General features: G+C 48.3%; 1 protein-coding gene across 1 annotated transcript in view; it reads left to right on the top strand.

Moving 5' to 3' along the window:
- Positions 1-3,928: 3,928 nt before the first annotated feature.
- The window catches only part of CCDC136 (coiled-coil domain containing 136), a 38,740-nt gene continuing 22,612 nt past the window's right edge, over positions 3,929-20,056 (top strand). Inside the window, 6 exon segments of the mRNA XM_087722642.1 lie at positions 3,929-4,005; positions 6,394-6,699; positions 9,664-9,741; positions 16,193-16,416; positions 16,418-16,562; positions 18,964-19,081. Of these exon segments, the coding sequence (XP_087578768.1) occupies positions 3,951-4,005; positions 6,394-6,699; positions 9,664-9,741; positions 16,193-16,416; positions 16,418-16,562; positions 18,964-19,081 (926 nt within the window). The 5' untranslated portion in view covers positions 3,929-3,950.

Raw genomic sequence — 20,056 nt, 5'->3', positions numbered from 1 at the left:
CATCTTCAAAAATCAAATAAGTATCTTCCAAAATGTCCTTTTCTTGAATGGATTCCCCGATCTGCATTTCTCTTCAGTTTCTACTTTGGGGACAAGGGACACGGGGGCTGGTTTTAAGAGCATGTTTCTCCTCCATTTCTCCTTTAGGGAAATATAATATCTTGCCTTTTTTGATGTTCCTCAAAATATTTCATTCTTCTGGGAGGGAGGCTTCCCACAGTTCAATCAAATATTGGAAGACTGCTAACCTGTCTCCCCTGGTCCTTCTTTTCTTAAGCTAGATATCCCTAATTCCTGTAACTGTTCTTTGTATGTTTCAACTTCCAGTCCCCTAATCATTTTTGTTGCTCTTCTCTGCACTCTTTCCAGAGTCCCCACATCTTTTTTTAATATTGCGACGACCACAACTGAATGCAGTATTCCAAGTGTGGCCTTTTGTTGTTAGTTGCAAAGTCGTGTCTGACCCATCGCAACCCCATGGACCACGTTCCTCCAGGACTTCCTGTCCTCTCCCATCCCCTGAAGTCCATTGAAGCTCACGCCGGCTGCTTTGGTGACTCCATCCAGCCACCTCCTTCTCTGCCGTCCCCTTCTTCTTCTTTTGCCCTCCATCGTTCCCAGCATGAGGCTCTTCTCCAGGGAGTCCTTCTTCCTTCTCATTAGGTGGCCAAAGCACTTGAGTTTCCTCTTCAGGATGTGGCCTTCTAAAGAACAATCAGGGTTGATCTCCTCTAGGACTGACCGGTTGGATGGCCTTGCAGTCCATCTTTTCTTTCTATATCTATCTATCTATCTATCATCTATCTATCTATCTATCATCTATCTATCTATCTATCATCTATCTATCTATCTATCTATCTATCTATCTATCTATCTATCTATCTATCTATCTATCTATCTATCTATCTATCTATCTAATCTTTTCTATATTGTTGTTGTTGTTAGTTGCGAAGTTGTGTCCGACCCATCGCGACCCCATGGACAATGTTCCTCCAGGCCTTCCTGTCCTCTCCCATCCTCTGAAGTCCATTCAAGCTCACGCCGGCTGCTTCGGTGACTCCATCCAGCCACCTCCTTCTCTGCCTTCCCCTTCTTCTTCTTTTGCCCTCCATCGTTCCCAGCATGAGGCTCTTCTCCAAGGAATCCTTTCTCCTTCTCATCAGGTGGCCAAAGCACTTGAGTTTCCTCTTCAGGATCTGGCCTTCTAAAGAGCAGTCAGGGTGGATCTCCTCTAGGACTGACCGGTTGGATGGCCTTACAGTCCAAGGGACTCAATGCAGGAGTCTTCTCCAGCACCAGAATTCTTCAAAGGCCTCCATTCTTTGGCGCTCAGCCTTCCTTATGGTCCAACCTTCACAGCCATCCATCGCAACTGGGAAAACCGCAGCCTTGACTATACACAATTTTGTTGGCAGGGTGACGTCTCTCTTTCTTTGTGCGTGGTGTGTTGTAAGGTGTGGCCTTACTAAGGCTTTACCTTGTGGTTCTGCGGTTGGCTTGGAAGGACCAGAAGCATCCTGGCCAAAGGATGCTGTGGTCCGTTGCCAGGGCAACGGGGAACTTAGAACCTCAGCATTTCCAGACAGCCTGAGGTCACTGCAAAAGCATCTTCCATCTCGCTTGGGAGGCTGGGCTGAGAGGGGGCAGCCGTTAGCATGTGGCCAGCCGTGGGGACAAAGAGGTGATGGGGCCTTCTTGAAGATCTGGGCCAGGAGCTGTGGGGCGAGAGATGGAGCATTTTGTGGAGAGTAAGGTGCCACGATGGTGATGGGACAATAGGAACTGTGAGGGAGGGGGTGGGGGGGGAAGAGGCCAAACAGGCCTTGGTGTGAGCCTTTCATTCAGACTCAACTCTGGAGTTGTGGAGGTGGCAAAGAGGATCCTGTCATCTCAGCCAACTTCTAGCCTGTATATATATGTGCAGTAATCTGGTTTTTCTGAATGAAAGTGTAGATCAGTGTTTCTCAACTTTGGTTTCTTGAAAATGGGTGCACTTCAGCTCCCAGAATTGAAGCATCCATCCATCCATCCATCCATCCATCCTTCCTTCCTTCTTTCCTCCCTTCCCCCTCTCTCATCTATATCTGTCTATCATCTTCCCCCTCCTCTCTCTGTGTATACATTGTCTGTCTGTCTGTCTATCATCCATCCATCCATCTATCTATCTATGTCTCCCATTTCTCTCTCTTCAAATCTATGCCTACATCCATCCATCCATCTATCTATCTCTCCCATCCCTCTCTCTAATCTAGGCCTACATTCATTCTGTCTCCCTCCCTCCCTCTCTCATCTATCTATCTATCTATCTATCTATCTATCTATCTATCTATCTATCTATCTATCTATCTATCAATCAATCATCTATCTATCTATCATCTATATCTATCTATCTATCTATCTATCATCTATCTATCTATCATCTATATCTATCTATCTATCTATCATCTATCTATCTATCTATCTATCTATCTATCTATCTATCTATCTATCTATCATCTATCTATCTTTGTCTCCCATTTCTCTCTCTTTAAATCTATGCCTACATCCATCCATCCATCTATCTCTCCCATCCCTCTCTCTAATCTAGGCCTACATTCATTCTGTCTCCCTCCCTCCCTCCCTCCCTCATCTATCATCTATCTATCTATCTATCTATCTATCTATCTATCTATCTATCTATCTATCTATCTATCTATCTATCTATCATCTATCTCTGTCTCCCATTTCTCTCTCTTCAAATCTATACCTACATCCATCCATCCATCTATCTCTCCCATCCCTCTCTCTAGTCTATGCCTACATTCTCTCTCTCTCTCTCATCTATCTGTCTGACATTTCTCTCTCCTCAAATCTATGCCTACATCCATCCATCCATCTATCTCTCCCATCCCTCTCTCTAATCTAGGCCTACATTCATTCTGTCTCCCTCCCTCCCTCCCTCATCTATCATCTATCTATCTATCTATCTATCTATCTATCTATCTATCTATCTATCTATCTATCATCTATCTATCTATCTATCTATCTATCTATCTATCTATCTATCTATCTATCTATCTATCATCTATCTCTCTCTCCCATTTCTCTCTCTTCAAATCTATACCTACATCCATCCATCCATCTATCTCTCCCATCCCTCTCTCTAGTCTATGCCTACATTCTCTCTCTCTCTCTCATCTATCTGTCTGACATTTCTCTCTCTTCAAATCTATGCCTACACCCATCCATCCATCTATCTATCTCTCCCATCCCTCTCTCTAGTCTAGGCCTACATTCATTCTGTCTCCCTCCCTCTTTCATCTTTCTGTCTGTCTGTCTCCCATTTCTCTTTAAATCTATGCCTACATCCATCCATCTCTCTCTCTCTCGCTATCTCTCTATCCACCCTATCTCCAATTTTTATTGTTCTTATAAATGTGATTTTTCATCTTGCACTGCTTTTCTACAGCAGTCCAGTCCAACCCAAAGATGCCATGAACTCTGTCCCACCACCAGGTAATCAAAGGATGAGGGGCTCATCGTCCCCTAATGCAGCACGGACCCCCCTCTTCAGGGGTTCGTGAACCCCTTTAATTGCCGGCGGGGGGGGGGAGGAGGCAGGCGGGACCATGGAGGGGGGGGCGTTATCCCTCCCCCTTCCAGGTGGCTGCGTGGTGCAGCTGAGCATCCCCAGCGGCGGGAGAAGCGGCTCCCCAGGTGGAGCGAGGCCGAGGGTCGTGGGAAGGGGGTCTCGGGCACCAGCTGCCTGCCTCGGGCGGCGGTGCCAAGGAGCATTCTTGGCCGGGCGCGTACACGAGCGCCTGTGTGTCCCTCCGCCCGCCCGTCCGTCCGTGTCCACGGTAGGTGTGCACGTGCCCGCGCCTCTTGCCTGCCTGGGGGTGGGGGCTCCCCGCTGCTCCTCCTCCTCTTCCTCCCCCCCCCCCCGTGCAATTTCTTGCTCCAAACCGACCATGGAGGCAGCTGGGATGCTGCTGAGGAGGAGGAGGAGGATGAAGGCCAGAGCAGGTCTGTGGGGGGGGGGTCCTCCCTGCCCACTCCCCCCCAGCACAGCCCCCTCCCCCCCGCCGCAGCCCTCGCTCCGCACTTCTGCACCCCCCCCGCCCTCCTGTGGCCGGCTGCCGTTCCCCCCTCCCCGCGGGGTGGGGGCTCTGACCCACCTGCTTCCCCCCTCCTTGAGCCGGGACCCCCACCCCTTTTCAGGACCCCCTCCCCGAGTTTCCTCGCCCCTCTTCTCGTGGCATCAACTCCACCCCGCCCTTGTCTCTCTGCCCCTCCCTTTAGCAAACACCTGGTCCTGATGACGTCATGGTCCAGGAGGTGGGGAGGGGAGGGAAAACAGTGTTGGGGGGGGTAGACATCCGACACCCCCCCCCCTTTGCCATGTATTTATAGCCATGCTTTCCGCCAATCCGGGCCATGTTGCTCAATGCAGAATTTTAACAGCTTTGGGGTGTGTGTGTGTGTGGGGGGGTTGCATTCATTTTTGGGGAGCAATCCCCCCTTGGAGGAGGAGGGGGTATCCCCCACAGATGATTCCTCTCAAGGGGGTCTTTAGGGTGCTCTAAATCTAAGCAGATTATAAGATGAACAGCCCCACTCCGCCCATCTCTCTTGCTTAGTTCTCTTAAACCTGGAAGGGAGAATTCTGCCTTTTTTCCAGCCAGGTCTGGGGGTGGGGAGAGGGTGGGGAAACAAGGAAGGTTTTGGGGTGCGGTGTGAAGGGGACCTGTGGCACCTCCTAGTTTACATCACCTGAAGGGTTAATCCCACTTTATAAGGCCCCTGGTGAGGCCACACTTGGAATATTTGCATCCAGTTTTGGTGGCTACGATGTAGAAAAGATGTGGAGACTCTGGAAAGAGTGCAGAGAAGAGCAAGAAAGAGGATTAGGGGGGCTGGAGACTAAAACATACGAAGAACGAACGGTTGCAGGAACTGGGAATGTCTAGTTTAATGAAAAAAAGGACCAAGGGAGACATGATAGCAGGCTTCCAATATCTTCAGGGGTTGCCCCAAAGAAGCGGGAGTCAAACTATTCTCCAAGGCACCTGAGGGCAGAACAAGAAGCAATGGGTGGAAACTAATCAAGGAGAGAAGCAACTTAGAACTGAGGAGAAATTTCCTGATAGTTAGAACAATTAATCAGTGGAACAGAATTTGCCTCCAGAAGTTGTGAATGCCCCAACACTGGAAGTCTTTAAGAAGATGTTGGACAGCCATTTGTCTGAAACGGTATAGGGTTTCCGCCTAGGCAAGGGGTTGGACTAGAAGACCTCCAAGGTCCCTTCCAACTTTGCTATTGTATTGTATTCTATTCTGTTCTATTCTAAAATAAGTTGTTGTGAGATGACCAGCCAGGGGTCTTATTCTACCCCCGAGGCTTCTGCCCAATCAAAGGGATCTGACTTCCAGCCTCTTGGCTTGTAGCTTTTGGAGATTTCACCCCCAAAAGACATTTCTGGCGTCCCATCAGGACGGACGTGAGCCCAGTAGCATCGCTGGGGGTGTTTAAGAAGAGAAGGGACAGCCGCTTCTCCAGAATGGGATAAGATCTCCTGCTCCCGAAGAGGGTTGGACTAGAAGACCTCCAAGATCCCTTCCAGTCCTAAGATTCTCTGGCTTCTATGGTACATGTGTCTATTCGAGATTAGGATGGGATGACCGCTTGGGATGGTATAGGTCATGAGGTTGGACTAGAAGACCTCTAACGCCCCTTCCAGCCCTGTCAGTCTATGATCTTTGTTTTCTGGGTCCTCAATCTGAGCCCAGAAGAACAAAAGGGGGCCATTTAAATACAGGTAGTCCTCAACTTACGACTTCTATGTGTTAAGTTAGTTTTGCTCCACTTTACGACCTTTCTTGCCACAGTTGTTAAATGAACCCTAACCCACCCACCCTCATTCCATCCTTCTCCCCTTCCTTCCTTTTTTCCCTTCCTCCCTTCCTTCCTTTTTCTTTCCTTTCCTCCTCTTTTTTTCTTCCCTTCCTTCTTCCTCCCTTCCTTCCTTCCTTCCTTCCTTCCTTCTTTCCTTCCTTCCCCCCTCCCTCCCTCCCTCTCTTTTTTCCCCTTCCCCTCCCTCAACAGTAGACTAAGTAGTTTGGGATGTCCCCAGCTGAGGGACTTCAGGATGCTGGGATCCATGGACCATTACTGGTCCATACAGAACTCCAGGTCCTCCTTCTCCTTGAATCTAACTGGGAGGAAGTGTTTTCTATTATCCACCTTTGATTGGCAGCCTTCAGTCATGTCCATATCGTTTTGGGAAGGTATGTAGAGGTAGCTCATCCTGTTCTGGAAAGGTTTTGGTCTACAGCAAGTTGGCCTACTTCAAAAAAAATGAACCCAGCTCCCCTTTTGGTACGGTTGATGTTGAGTGTGATGTTTTATGCCAGGTGAAGTGGACTCCCCCAAGAAGAAGATGAACGAGGAGGAGGAGGAAGAGGGGGAGGAGGAGGAAGAGGAGGAGGAAGAGGAGAAGGAGGAAGGGGAGGAGAAGGAAGAGGAGGAGCAGAAGGACGAGGAGGAAGAGGAGGAAGAGGCGAATGAAGAACCCGAGAAGTCCTCCAAAGACGATGGGAAGTCCTCCAAAGAAGACTTGAAGCACCACCTCCAGGCTCAGGTGCTGCAGCTTCTCGATGAACTGGAGGAGACGCGGGAGATGGTCCTCAAACACGAAGAAGACGCGCTGGAGTTGCAAGGTGAGACACCTCCCCAGGTCCCAGAGGTGGAGCCACTTCTTCTCCTTCCGGCTCTTGGTTCTATGGGGGGCTTCCTTGGTTGACAGCAAGGATGGTCCATGGTCCTCTCAAGAGTGTTGGGGGGCAACCGAGGTTGGCTGGGAGAGGATGGTGAGGAGCCTCCTCCTCCTCCTCCTCCTCTTCCTTTCCCTTCCCCTAATTCTCATCCTCCCCCTCTTTTCCCTCCCTCTCCCCCTCCATCCCTCTCCCCATCCCCTTCCTTCCCCATCTCTCTCCTTCTCTTCCTTCCCTTCCCATTCTTTTTCTTCTCTTCCCTTTCTATTCCTTTCTTTCCTTCCCTTTCTTTTACTTTCTTCCTTTTCCTTTCTTTTCCTTTCTTTCCTTCCCTTTCTTTTCCTCCTCTTCTCTTCCTTTTCCTTCTCTTTCTTTTCCTTTCCTTTCTTTCCTTCCCTTTCTTTTCCTTCTCTTCTCCCCTTTCTTTTCCTTCCCTTCTCTTCCCTTTCTTTTGCTTTCTTCCTTTTCTTTTGCTTTCCTTTCTTTTCCTTTCTTTCCTTCCTTTTCTTTTCCTGCTCTTCTCCCCTTTTTTCTTTCCTTTCCTTTCCTTCCCTTTCTTTTCCTTTTTACCCTTTCCTTTCTTTTACTTTCTTCCTTTTCTTTCCCTTTCTTTCCTTCCCTTTCTTTTCCTTCTCTTCTCTTCTCTTCTCTTCCTTTTCCTTCTCTTTTTGCTTTCCTTTCTTTTCCTTTTCCTTTTCCTTCTCTTCCCTTTCTTTTGCTTTCTTCCTTTTCTTTTCCTTCCCTTCCCTTTCTTTCTCTTCCCTTCCCTTTCTTTTCCTTTCTTTCCTTCCTTTTCTTTTTCTTTTTCTTTTTCCCCTTCCCTTTCTTTTTCTTCTCTTCCTGTTCATTTCTTTTCCTTCCCTTCCCTCCATCTGGGACAGCTATACTCATTGAGATTCCTCTGTGAACATTTTGCCTCGTACCCCCCCTCCTCTCCAGAAAAGTGTGCTGGGGGGGGGAGTGTTGCTGGGGGTGTCCCAGGTTTCCCACCTTGCCTCCCTTGACCCCCCAATCCTCCCAGGTGCCTCCTGCCGAAGTCCCACCTTCTCCTTGTTCTCTCCCTCAGGCTCCCCCTGGCTGAGTTCGCACAACATGCGCTTCCCCAGGTGAGGCTCAGAAGCTGCTTTTCGGCCCCCTGTTCAGCTTGTGGCCTGATGTGGATTTTGTCTGTCGCTTAAGTGTGTTGTTCAAACCCAGCCCTCTCGTCCGTCCGGCGGACTCTTCCGCCGGGCCTTGTGCAAAGAGCAAACGCCACCAGGGAGGCGAATGTTTTGTGTAGCTGGAGAAGCCTGTGAATGTTCAGCCTGGATGGATACACTAGCCAACAATCGTGGGTTGTCTAAAAGCCTTGTGTCTTCCGTCCCTCTGTGTCTCTGGGTCTCCCTGTCTCTTCTCTTGAGCGTTTTGTGGCTGTGCTGACAGCCTATCACAAAGCCCAGCTTTGCAGGCCACGATCAATCAGTCAGTCAATCAACCAATCAACCAATCAATCAATCAGTCAGTCAGTCAGTCAGATAGTCAGTCAACCAACCAATGAGCCAGTCAGCCAGCCACCCAGTCAGTCAGTCAGTCAGCCAGCCACCAATCAATCAATCAATCAGTCAGTCAGTCAGTCAATCAGTCAGTCAGTCAGATAGTCAGTCAACCAACCAATCAGCCAGCCAGGCAATCAATCAATCAATCAATCAATCAATCAGTCAGATAGTCAGCCAACCAACCAGTCAGTCAGCCAGCCAGACAATCAATCAACCAACCAATCAATCAATCAATCAGTCAGTCAGTCAGTCAGTCAGATAGTCAGTCAACCAACCAATCAGCCAGCCAGCCAGCCAGGCAATCAATCAATCAATCAATCAATCAGTCAGATAGTCAGCCAACCAACCAGTCAGTCAGCCAGCCAGACAATCAATCAATCAACCAATCAATCAATCAGTCAGATAGTCAATCAACCAACCAATTAGCCAGCCAGCCAGCCAGCCAATCAATCAATCAATCAATCAATCAATCAATCAATCAGATAGTCAACCAACCAATCAGCCAGCCAGCCAGACAATCAATCAATCAATCAATCAATCAGTCAGTCAGTCAGTCAGATAGTCAACCAGTCAGTCAGTCAGTCAATCAATCAATCAATCAACCCATCAATCAGATTCAATCAATCACAAGACGGTTGGCAGGGAGCTTGGAGTCCCTTCTAATCACAAACACAAATCCTGAATCTTGATTGATTGGTATTTTGAAACACTTTTTATAAGCAGTCCTCGACTTACAAGGCTTCACTTAGCGACTGTTGGAAGTTGCAATGGAACTGGAAAAAACTAAGTTATGCCCATTTTTCACACTTACGACCATTGCAACATCCCCGCAGTCACGTGATTTACATTCGGATTGCTTGATCGCTAAAGAGGAAATGGGAGGAACCCAATGCAGGTAGTCCTCGACTTACGACCACAGGGGAGCCCCGGATTTCTGTGGCTAAGTGAGGCAGTTCAGCGAATTCTGCCCCGTTTTGTGACTTCTTGCCTTGGTTGTTAAGTGAACCCTGGATTCCCCCTTGACTTTGCTCGGCAAAAGGTCGCCAATCCCAGTGATCCCCGGGACACTGTGACCGTCGTAAAACGCCAATCGCCAATCATCCGAAGGTTGATCATGGGACCCCAGGGATGCTGAATGGTCATAAGTGTGAAAAGCGGTCCTAGGTCGGTAACCAAACGGACTGTTTGTAATTTTGAGGAGCAGCTGTAAACGGCTAGGATCCCAATTGCTCATCGGTGGGCGCCATCTTGACTTTTTTGACCTCCATGGGCTCCCCCGGCCACCCAGACTGCTGGGAAAGCTGCAGGGCCTGGCGGACTTGTTCCTCGGAGGGTTTTACGGCCACTGATCCGTCTTTTCCCTCCCCTCTGGCAGGTTTACTGGAAGACGAGCGCCTGGCGAGCGCCCATCAGGCGGAGATCTTCACCAAGCAGATCCAGCGTTGCAAGGTTGGTCCTGATACGCTCCGGTCTTTTTATTTCCTATTTATTTCCTGTTTCCCCCCCCCCCCCTTTTTGATTATTTTTGTACTGTAAGCCGCCCTGTGATGTACCCGTGGTTCGCTCATGAGGCCAATGTTGAGAAAAGACACGGACACGAGCTTTCTCGGGATGAGGCGACCCAGATTGGGGTCTGGAAGCCCCTCGTGACCTCAAGACTGGACTACTGCAATGCGCTCTACATGGGGCAGCCTTTGAAGAGTATTCGGGGACTTCAACTCGTCCAGAATGCAGCCGCGCGAGCAATTGTGGGTGCACCTCGGTACACCCACGTTACACCCTATCCTCCGCGAGCTGCACTGGCTACCGATCGGTCTCCGGATACGCTTCAAAGTGCTAGTCGTAACTTATAAAGCCCTTCATGGTATTGGACCTGGGTACTTGAGAGACCGCCTGCTGCCAATTACCTCCCACAGACCCATCAGATCTCACAGGGTCGGCCTCCTCCGGGTTCCGTCCACCAGCCAATGCCATCTGGCTACTACCCGGGGGAGGGCCTTCTCTGTGGCAGCTCCGGCCCTTTGGAACGAACTCCCCGCGGCGATCCGGACCCTCACCTCTCTCCAGGCCTTCCGGAAAGCCGTCAAAACCTGGCTATGCCGGCAGGCCTGGGGTTGATGAGTTCCCCTCCCCTCTCGACCGGTATGGCTGTGTGATTTTTGTGTATTTTAATTATGTGTACTGTTGTTTATGTTCCCTTTCCCCTTTGAGTTGTTCGCCGCCCTGAGTCCCTCCTGGAGAAAGGGCGGCATACAAATAAACCAAAACTAAAACTAAACTAAACTAACTTTTATTGAGATAGGACAAAGGCAGGAGGAGCAATCAGCATGTGATTTAAGACAGCCTGTCAAACTACAATTGCTAATCTACTGCTCAGGGAAGTTCGGTCTATATATGGTCAAATCCTGGGCGTCATTGGGTAAGGCACATCTAGAGTGAACTATCAGGATGTTATGTTACGAACGATCAGGATGTTCTGTTCTTTTTAGGAGTTTCTTTTTTCCTGTGTGGTTCAGCGTGGCTGCGCATGCCCTGTTATGCACTGGGCCATGGGTGACCGCCACACCTACACAAGGAGTTATATGACAACACCGTCTCCGGGGTGGTGGTGAAAAGATCGGGTTGGGTGGGTGGGAAATCTTTTTAAAAACAGCCTGCAGCAGGGGGGGGGGAAACGAAATGATTAAAACAATTATGAATTTACATTGTTAAATTAAGAGACCAGGCCGTCCTCCAGGGGAGCCAAAAAAAAATTGAGACAGGTGAGTGAGAAATTGGGAGTTTTGCCCCACTTAAAAAAAAAAAACTTCCCTTCTGCATCAGATACAGATTAAGAGAGTTGGGAGGGGCTTGAAGGTCATCTAGTCCAACCCCCCAACCCTTCCCCCCCCCTCCTTCCCCAAGCAGGAGACTCTACACCAGTGTTTCTCAAACCTTGGCACTTTAAGACCTGTGGACTTCAACTCCCAGAATCCCCCAGTCAACTCCCCCCCCCAGCAGGGGACTCTACACCAGCTTTGCTGGCTGAGGAACTCTGGGAGTTGAAGTCCAGAAGTCTTAAAGTTGCCAAGGTTGGAGACCACTGCTTTACACACCAGTGCATAGCTGGCTGGGGGATTCTGGGAGTTGAAGTCCACAAGGTTGAGAAACTCTGCTCCACATCAAGCAGATTCTACACCAAAAAGCCCACCCCTGCAGTTGTTAAATTATTAAAACGGTTGTTAAGTGAATCCGACTTCCCTATTAAGTCTGCTTTTAAGAAGCTCGTGACCCCGAGACATGGCAACCGTCGTAAATGTGAATCAGTCATCATTTGAAGGTAAATCATGGGGCCGTAGGATGCTGAAACGGACGTAAGTGTGGAAAAACGCTTGTAACTGACTTCCCTTCCAGTGCTGTTGTAGCTTCAAATGGTCGCTAAGTGAACCGTTGTAAGTCGAGGACTGCTTGCAAGATGTTTTTCTAAATGTATTTATTTTTTTATTTTTTTAGTATTTTATTAGGATTTATAGGATTTATGTAAAAATATAACCCTATAATATAACATATATAAAAAATATAACCCTATAATATAAAAACATCAAAGCAGGGAAACGGGCCAGCGATGGACCAAATTACGAACAAATTATTAAAGTTCTTGAACCATTACAAGCTAAATTGTTACATTAAAGTACAGGCTGGTCCTCGGTTTACGCCTGCAGCGAAGGCCAACATTTCTGTTGTCGAAGCGAGACCTCCCTCCGTTCAGTGAATTTTGACCGGTTTTGCAACCTTCCTTGCCGCCGTTAAGGGAATCGCTGAAGTTGTTAAATCGGAAAATGCGGTCGTTAAGTGAAATCTTGCCGTACTCGTGGGCGTTGCTTGTCGGAAGGTTGCAAAAAAGGGATCGTGTGACCCTGGGACACTGCGACCGTCATAAGTATGAATCGGTTGCCAAGCGTCTGAATTTTGACCAGCTATTGCAACGGTCGTAAGTGTGAAAAATGGTTGTAAGCCACTTTTTTTCAATGCCATTGTGACTTTGACCGGTCACTAAATGAACTGCCGAGTCGAGGACTACCTGTAAATGGACTGGTTCGTGTGTGTGTGTGTTGTGTGTGTGTTGTGTGTGTGTTATTTGAGATACTCATGACTCATTCTTATGGCTGGGGAGGGGGGGCTGACTTTTGGGAATCTGTCCGGGGGGGGGGGAATGGGACGGATGGTCTTCTTGGTTGACTTACAAATGTCCCTCCCTCCCTCCCCTCCCCTCCCCTGTCACTGATACCTGAGCTGGGCTGCCAGGAAAACTAAGAATATAAGGAGGAAATATTTGGGCTGCCCATTCAGAGCCTGGGAGGGAGGCTCAGCCGGCCGGAGACGGAGTGGGAGGTCAGCCATGGAACTCAGCTGACCCAGGACTCCTCCCTGGCCGAAGGTCCGGCCCTCTGACGGTTGAGGGTGGAATGGAAATAGAATATTGAAATGGAATAGAATAGAGAATATATATGGAATATAGAGTATAGAATAGAACAGAGAATATATATAGAATATAGAATAGAATAGAGAATATATATAGAATATAGAATAGAATAGAACAGAGAATATATATAGAATATAGAATAGAGAATATATATAGAATATAGAATAGAATAGAGAATATATATAGAATATAGAATAGAATGGAATAGAATAGAATAGAGAATATATAGAATATAGAATAGAATAGAATAGAGAATATATATAGAATATAGAATAGAATAGAGAATATATATAGAATATAGAATAGAATAGAGAATATATATAGAATATAGAATAGAATAGAACAGAGAATATATATAGAATATAGAATAGAGTATATAGAATATAGAATAGAATAGAGAATATATATAGAATAGAATAGAATGGAATAGAATAGAATAGAATAGAATAGAGAATATATAGAATATAGAATAGAATAGAGAATATATATAGAATATAGAATAGAATAGAGAATATATATAGAATATAGAATAGAATAGAGATATATTTTCTTTCTTTCTTTCTTTCTTTCTCTCCCCTCCCTCCTTCCTTCCATCCTTGTTTTTTCTTTCTTTCTTCTTTCATTCCTATTTTTCTTTCTCTCTCTCTCCCCTCCCTCCTTCCTTCCATCCTCTTACTTTCTCCTTCCTTCCTTCCTTCCTTCCTTCCTTCCTTCCTTCCTTCCTTCCTTCCTTCCTTTTCTTTCTTTCTCTCTTTCCCCTCCCTCCCTCCCTCCTTCCATCCATCCATTCATCCATCCATTTCTTTTTCTGCCCCTGGAGGGTACCCTGTTGGGGGAGAAGCCTTATGCAGGCTGCCCCCCCCCCCCGAGCCACTCAGCCTGAGATTCCAAGACGCTGCGCCTTTAAGGGGCCAAGCCCCCCCCAGCCCCCCGGCCCAGGCCAGGCACAGAGGCTGGGCCAGGGGGTCCCCGAGAGCTCCTGGACCCCCTACCCCCATGGAGCCGAACCCCTCCACATCTGAGACCGGTGAGTCACCTTCCAAGAGGGGAGGGGGAGTGCGTTGCCATAGCAACCGGCCTACTTGGTGGCATCCGGGATGGCCCAACTGCCAGGGACCCCTCCCCACCTTCTTCTATCCCCACCAAGTCTCTGGGATGCCCGCAGGTTCCTACGCAGAGTTGCCCCCCAGGGCCGGACTGTGGGGGTTCACCCACCGGGCATGGCCTTCACGCCCACTCCCACCAATGGAGACCCTCCCGCCTCCAATACCGGCCGGTTTCGGTGGCCAACTGATGCTCAAAACCTTTGCCCCTCTGCTTGGGTCTCTCTAAAGCCCAATCTGGGTTTGTTTCTACTCAAACCATGGTTCGTTTTAAAACAAAACTTGGTTTAGCAAACCGGAGGGGAAGGTGGGGGGGGGACACACGGGGAGACCCCCCCCCACCCTCATCTCTTTGTCCTTCCATCCTCGCCAGGGTCCGAATGAATTCAGTGAATACGTTTTCAATCACGTATGTTGAATGGAAGAGTTTTCAATTTAAGCAGATGCTTTCGTTCAATCCGGTTTAAATTGTTAAGTTTCCCAGTTATTTGGGTAGAGCCTGTTTTAACTGGCACGGGTGCCCCGTTGAGTAGGGCAGTGGACTTATGCCCTATAACCCCCTGGCAAGAATTTCCCGGACGTTGGCGGCGGGGTGGGGGGATGCTTTAGGCTCGAATTTGAGAGAACGACAGGTAAATAAAGGTGGTCTTGGATTCACGGCTGCAGTAGAGTCCACATTTTCAGTTGCTAAGTGAATCGGTTTACGTGAATTTTGCTCCATTTTGCAACCGCCCTCGGCACAGTTGTTGAGGGAGGCCTGTTAGAAATAGGGCCGTTAAGTAAATCTTGGCCTTTGCTTGTTGGAAATGTGAGCTTATATCGGTGACCCGGTTTGGCATCATGTTGAGGTTTCTTCATTCGTTTTTCTGCATGCATCCATCCGAACGAGACCGTGATGTTTCTCTGGGTCGCATTTATATATGTGGTCATTTACATAATTTCGCATTTATTTATTTTGTCGTGCTTTTGTAGTGTATATTAGAGGTGGCGACACTTTTGAGAGCTGTAATGCAACTAAATTTCGTTGTAATGCATGCAGATTAGTGTACATTCAAAGTGACAATGAAGTTATTATTCTAAGTTTCAAGAAACTGACCGGTTCATTTCCAGAACGGAAGGGGGAATTCTGGGAGTTGACGTCCAACTATCTTAAAGTTGCCACAGTTGCGTAACCTTGAATGGCACCTTTCCTAATCAGGTCTGCCTCCTGTTGCCCCCTTCACCTCAAACCAGCTCTCTCAAGCCAGTATTGCAGTGTGGGAAGCCCCCCTCCCCAGAAGAATGAAATATTTTGGGAAATATTTTTAAAAAAAGGCAGAATACGATATTTCCCTAAAGGAGAAATGTTTTTAGAGGCAGAAAGCAGCCTTTCTTAATAGCCCACCGCAGATGCCAGCCACAGATTCGGACGGTGAGGAGGGTTGGGGAGGAACCTGGGCCAGTCCTGGAGTCTGGGGAAGGCTCTGATGAGGGCTCTGTGTTGGAGGCAGAGAGGGGGCCAGGGCCATCCGACAGTTATCAGCGGCCTTCGGAGTTGGACATTAGAGAGGCAGAAGAACAGCTGGAGCCTGTTCCCAGTGTGCGCATGCCATAGTTGCCAGATGAACAGCTAAAGAACAGGGGTCGACTTGGGGGGAAAGCCACAGGTGGACGGTGAATGGCCCCTCCCAGAGGACATAAAAGAGGAGCGAAAGGGGAGTGGAGTTTGCAGGAGACAATTAGTTCTCTTCATTGGTTCGTGACTCTCCGAAACTCCTTGCCAAGTTTTGTAAATCTCAGCCTGGCAGCTCTCCAAGTCAGATAAGGTCTGTGACCGTAAATCCTCCCTCGAAAGACTTTGAAGGATATGAAGGAGCAGAATTCACAGACCGAATTAATAAAAGGGTTTTTTGTCGGGACCAGGAGTTGGTTTCAGGCTCTTTGGAAGCCTAAGTCAGAATAAAATGCAACCTTCCGTTCCAATCAGCCGCCAGCCTCCATTTTGTTTCCAGGGCCTTTCTCCCAGTTTGGGACTGAACTGATGGATTTTCCCTTCCAACGGGAGGTTCTGGTTTTATTTTTTTAGGAGCGTCTTCCTCCGTCCCGAATCATGTCTTCTCTCACCCTCCCTCCAGGGGTGGGTTCTGGGTTCTTTTACTGCTGGTTCGCTCAGGGACACGCTTGGGGCGCTCGCAGTAGTGAAAAAACAAGATGGTGGCGCCTATGGCTCCCCAGATAGAACTGGTTCAGAGGCGTGGCCGACTGAGTTACTACCTTCAGCTGAACCAGGCCGAACCGGTAGGAACCCCCTCTCTGCCTCTGTCCCAATTCTCCTCCTTCTTCTTCCTTCCCTTCTTCAGCCCAGATGCACACGAGGAAGGATGAGTTTGAGTCCCTGCAAGAGACGAAGGATGCGGAGCTGGGGCAGGTGGCCCAGGATCTGCAGGAGGCTAACGAGGCGATCCGGAACCTGCACCTGGAAGCTGAGGAGGCGGCCGCCGTCCACGAGAACGAAATCGCCAGCTTGCAAGAAGAACTTTGTCGGAAGAAAGCCGAGCTGGAAAAAGGTCCAACGGCTCAACAACGAATACGAAATGGAGCTCACCGCCCTGCGGGCCGAAATGCGGATGATACAGGACACGGAACCCGAAATCACCGTCGCCGTTATCGAACCCCCCTGTCGGGAGCCACGGCTGGCCAGCCCGAGCCAGGAAATAGCTCGGCTCCAAGGTACCCCTTTGTTTTTAATCAGGGTAAACTACCTCTCAGCTCCCTAATAGCAATAGCAGTAGACTTATATACCGCTTCATAGGCCTTTCAGGCCTCTCTAAGCGGTTTACAGAGAGTCAGCATATTGCCCCCAACAATCTGGGTCCTCATTTTACCCACCTCGGAAGGATGGAAGGCTGAGTCAACCCTGAGCCGGTGGGATTTGAACCGCTGACCTGCTGATCTAGCAGTAGCCTGCAGTGCTGCTTTTAACCACTGCGCCACCTTGGCTCCCTAAGAGCCGAGGTGGCGCAGTGGTTAGGGTGCAGTACTGCAGGCCACTTCAGCTGACTGTTATCTGCAGTTCGGCGGTTCTAATCTCACCGGCTCAGGGTTGACTCAGCCTTCCATCCTTCCGAGGTGGGTGAAATGAGGACCCGGATTGTTGTTGGGGGCGATATGCTGACTCTGTAAACTGCTTAGAGAGGGCTGAAAGCCCTATGAAGCGGTATATAACTGCTTTTGCTATTGCTATAATGCATTTTTTTAAAAAATACCGTATTTTTGGGACTATAAGACGCACCAGAGTATAAGACACATCCAAGATTTTTGAAGAGGTAAATTTTAAAAAAAAGTTTTTGCACTTTGCAGGCCTCCCAAACATTTTTGCAAAGGGGGCAGGATTTCGGGATGGCAAAAATGCTGTATTCAGTGGATAAGACACATCCAGATTTTCACCCTCTTTTTTGGGGGGGAAAAGGTGCGTCTATATTCCGAAAAATATGGTATGTATTCATTTAATTAGGGACGCAGAGGCTCAGCGGCTAAGCTTGTCGATCAGAAGGGTCGGCAGTTTGGCAGTTCGAATCCCGAGCACCGCGTAATAGAGTGAGCTCCCGTTACTTGTCCCAGCTTCTGCCAACCTAGCAGTTCGAAAGCACGTAAAAAATGCAAGTAGAAAAATAGGAACCACCTTTGGTGGGAAGGGAACAGCGTTCCGTGCTCCTTTGGTGTTGAGTCATGCTGGCCACTTGACCACAGAGACGTCTTCGGACAGCGCTGGCTTGAAACGAAGATGAGCAGCGCCCCCTGGAGTCAGGAACAACTAGCACGCATGTGTGAGGGGAATCTTTACCTTTACCTATTCCTTTAATTTCTGTCGTTTCCCCCTTCCAAGTCAACCAAGCGAGGCTTAGAATTGTCGAAATTGTAAAGCCTCTTAAATTCCTCCAGGGATGGAAAGAGGGCAGCCTATATCACAATAACAACCACAACTTGTCAGCCTTGGGCGGGGGTGGTGGTGGCACTAGAACAGGGGTCTCCCAATTTGGGGGCTTTAAATTATGGACTTTGTGGACTTCAACTCCCAGAATTCCCCAGCAAGCTCTGCTTTTGAGCCTTAAAGTTGCCATGTTTGGAGGCCCCTGAAGTGGAGATTTCTGGGAGTTGAAGTCCAAAAGCATTAAAGTTGTCAGGTTGGAGGCCCCAACTGGGGAATTCTGGGAGTTGAGGTCCACAAATCTTAAATAAGGGACTGTATATACCTAATACTTCTTTCTCCCTCTATTTTCACAACCACCCTGTGAGGTGGGTTGGGCTGAGTAACAGGGATTGACTCAAAATCACTCCATCGGTAAGGCAGGACTAGAATTCCCAGTCTCCTGGTGATTGGTCCAAAGTCACCCAGCTGGCTTTCATGGGTAAGGCAGGACTAGAATTCCCAGTCTCCTGGTGATTGGCCCAAAGTCACCCAGCTGGCTTTCATGGGTAAGGCAGGACTAGAATTCCCAGTCTCCTGGTGATTGGCCCAAAGTCACCCAGCCGGCTTTCATAACTAAGGCAGGACTAGAATTCCCAGTCTCCTGGTGATTGACCCAAAGTCACCCAGCTGGTTTTCATAACTAAGGCAGGACTAGAATTCCAGTCTCCTGTGATTGGCCCAAAGTCACCCAGCTGGTTTTCATAACTAAGGCAGGACTAGAACTCACCGTCTCCTGGTGATTGGCCCAAAGTCACCCAGCCGGCTTTCATGCCTAAGGCGGGACTAGAACTCCCAGTCTCCTGGTGGTTGTTCCAAAGTCACCTGACCAGTTTTTCATACATTAGGCAGGACTAGAACTCCCTGTCTCCTGGTTTCCAGCCTGGAACCTTCACCAAACTGGCTTAAACCGGGAATCAACCATATTTCTAAAAAAAACGGTAGGTGCGTTTGCTGTGTAGAACCCTTGGATGAACGTGGGAATGTTTAGGATCTGGGTTTATTTGGTTTTGCAGGAGAGAAGAGTTTATCTAGGGCTGGAAGGGACCAGCCAGGAGCCGCGGGGGAGGGGGGGTTGGACTAGAAGACCTCCGAGAACCCTTTCAACTCTGGTCATTCTGGATGACTTTGGCTTCCTTTCCTCCCTGCTCCTGTGCTTTGTAGGGGAGCTGGACACGGCGCGAGGCCAATACACGGACCTGAGGGAAGAGTTCCAGACGCTGCAGGCTAGCAACAAGCTTATGGTCCACCAGCTGGAGAAGCTCGAAGCCATGAAATACAAGTAGGTGCTGATGTTTCTCCTACTGGTGCAGCTGTCCCACCTCGAGATGGTCTGCTTTATTATCTAGACCAGTGTTTCTCAACCTTGGTAACTTGAAGATGTCCGGACTTCAACTCCCAGAATTCCCCAGCTGGCTGGGGAATTCTGGGAGTTGAAGTCCGGACATCTTCAAGTTGCCAAGGTTGAGAAACACTGATCTAGACAGCGTAACAAAGTGAAGAAGCTTCTTAAAACAAATGCTTGATCTGAAGAGGCCCAGGGCTATTGTTATCTTCTTTTAAATAGCAGAGAATGTCGTATATTTCCAGAAAGGCCACCTCAATTTTAACAGCATCTGTACAAGTGTAGTCTGAAATGTAACACCACAAACAGCGTATATCGTCTGTTCTGTTTGCTGTTTGCTGCAAGGAGGCAAATTGCTGGGAGCCAGAGGCAGAATTTTTTTCTTGTGCTAATCAGGCTGTTTGCCGTTTGCTGCAAGGAGGCAAGTCAATAACTATAAATGCCTATAGAATGTTCAACTTATTAGACTTATTTTTTAAGTTTATTTATTTATTATTGTTCTAGACAGCTTAACAAAATGAAGAAGCTTCTTAAAACAAATGCTTGATCTGAAGGGGCCCAGTGCTATTGCATCTTCTTTTAAATAGCAGAGAATGACGTATATTTCCAGAAAAGCCACCTCAATTTTAACAGCATCTGTACAAGTGTAGATTGAAATGTAACACCACAAACAGCGTATATTGTCTGTTCTGTTTGCTGTTTGCTGCAAGGAGGCAAATGCAGATTTTTTTCTCCCTTGTTTTCCTCCCCAAAAGCTAGGTGCGTCTTATACTTCGGAGCGTCTTATACTCCGAAAAGTACAGTACTTAACTACCAAGGTGGTTCCCTTTACTACTCGGGTGAGGAAGGGCTGTAAAATGCGGGCAAAGCTGACGTAACCACTCTGTCGCTTAGCAATGGGAATTTGGGGCT

The sequence above is a fragment of the Thamnophis sirtalis genome, unplaced genomic scaffold, assembly GCF_051295495.1.
Source record: "Thamnophis sirtalis isolate CommonGarterSnake01/CBP01778 unplaced genomic scaffold, rThaSir2_p1.2 scaffold_9, whole genome shotgun sequence".
NCBI classification, from domain to species: Eukaryota; Metazoa; Chordata; class Lepidosauria; order Squamata; family Natricidae; genus Thamnophis; species Thamnophis sirtalis.
The sequence above is the reverse complement of the archived record's forward strand: the minus strand, read 5'-3'. Positions and strand labels throughout refer to the sequence as shown.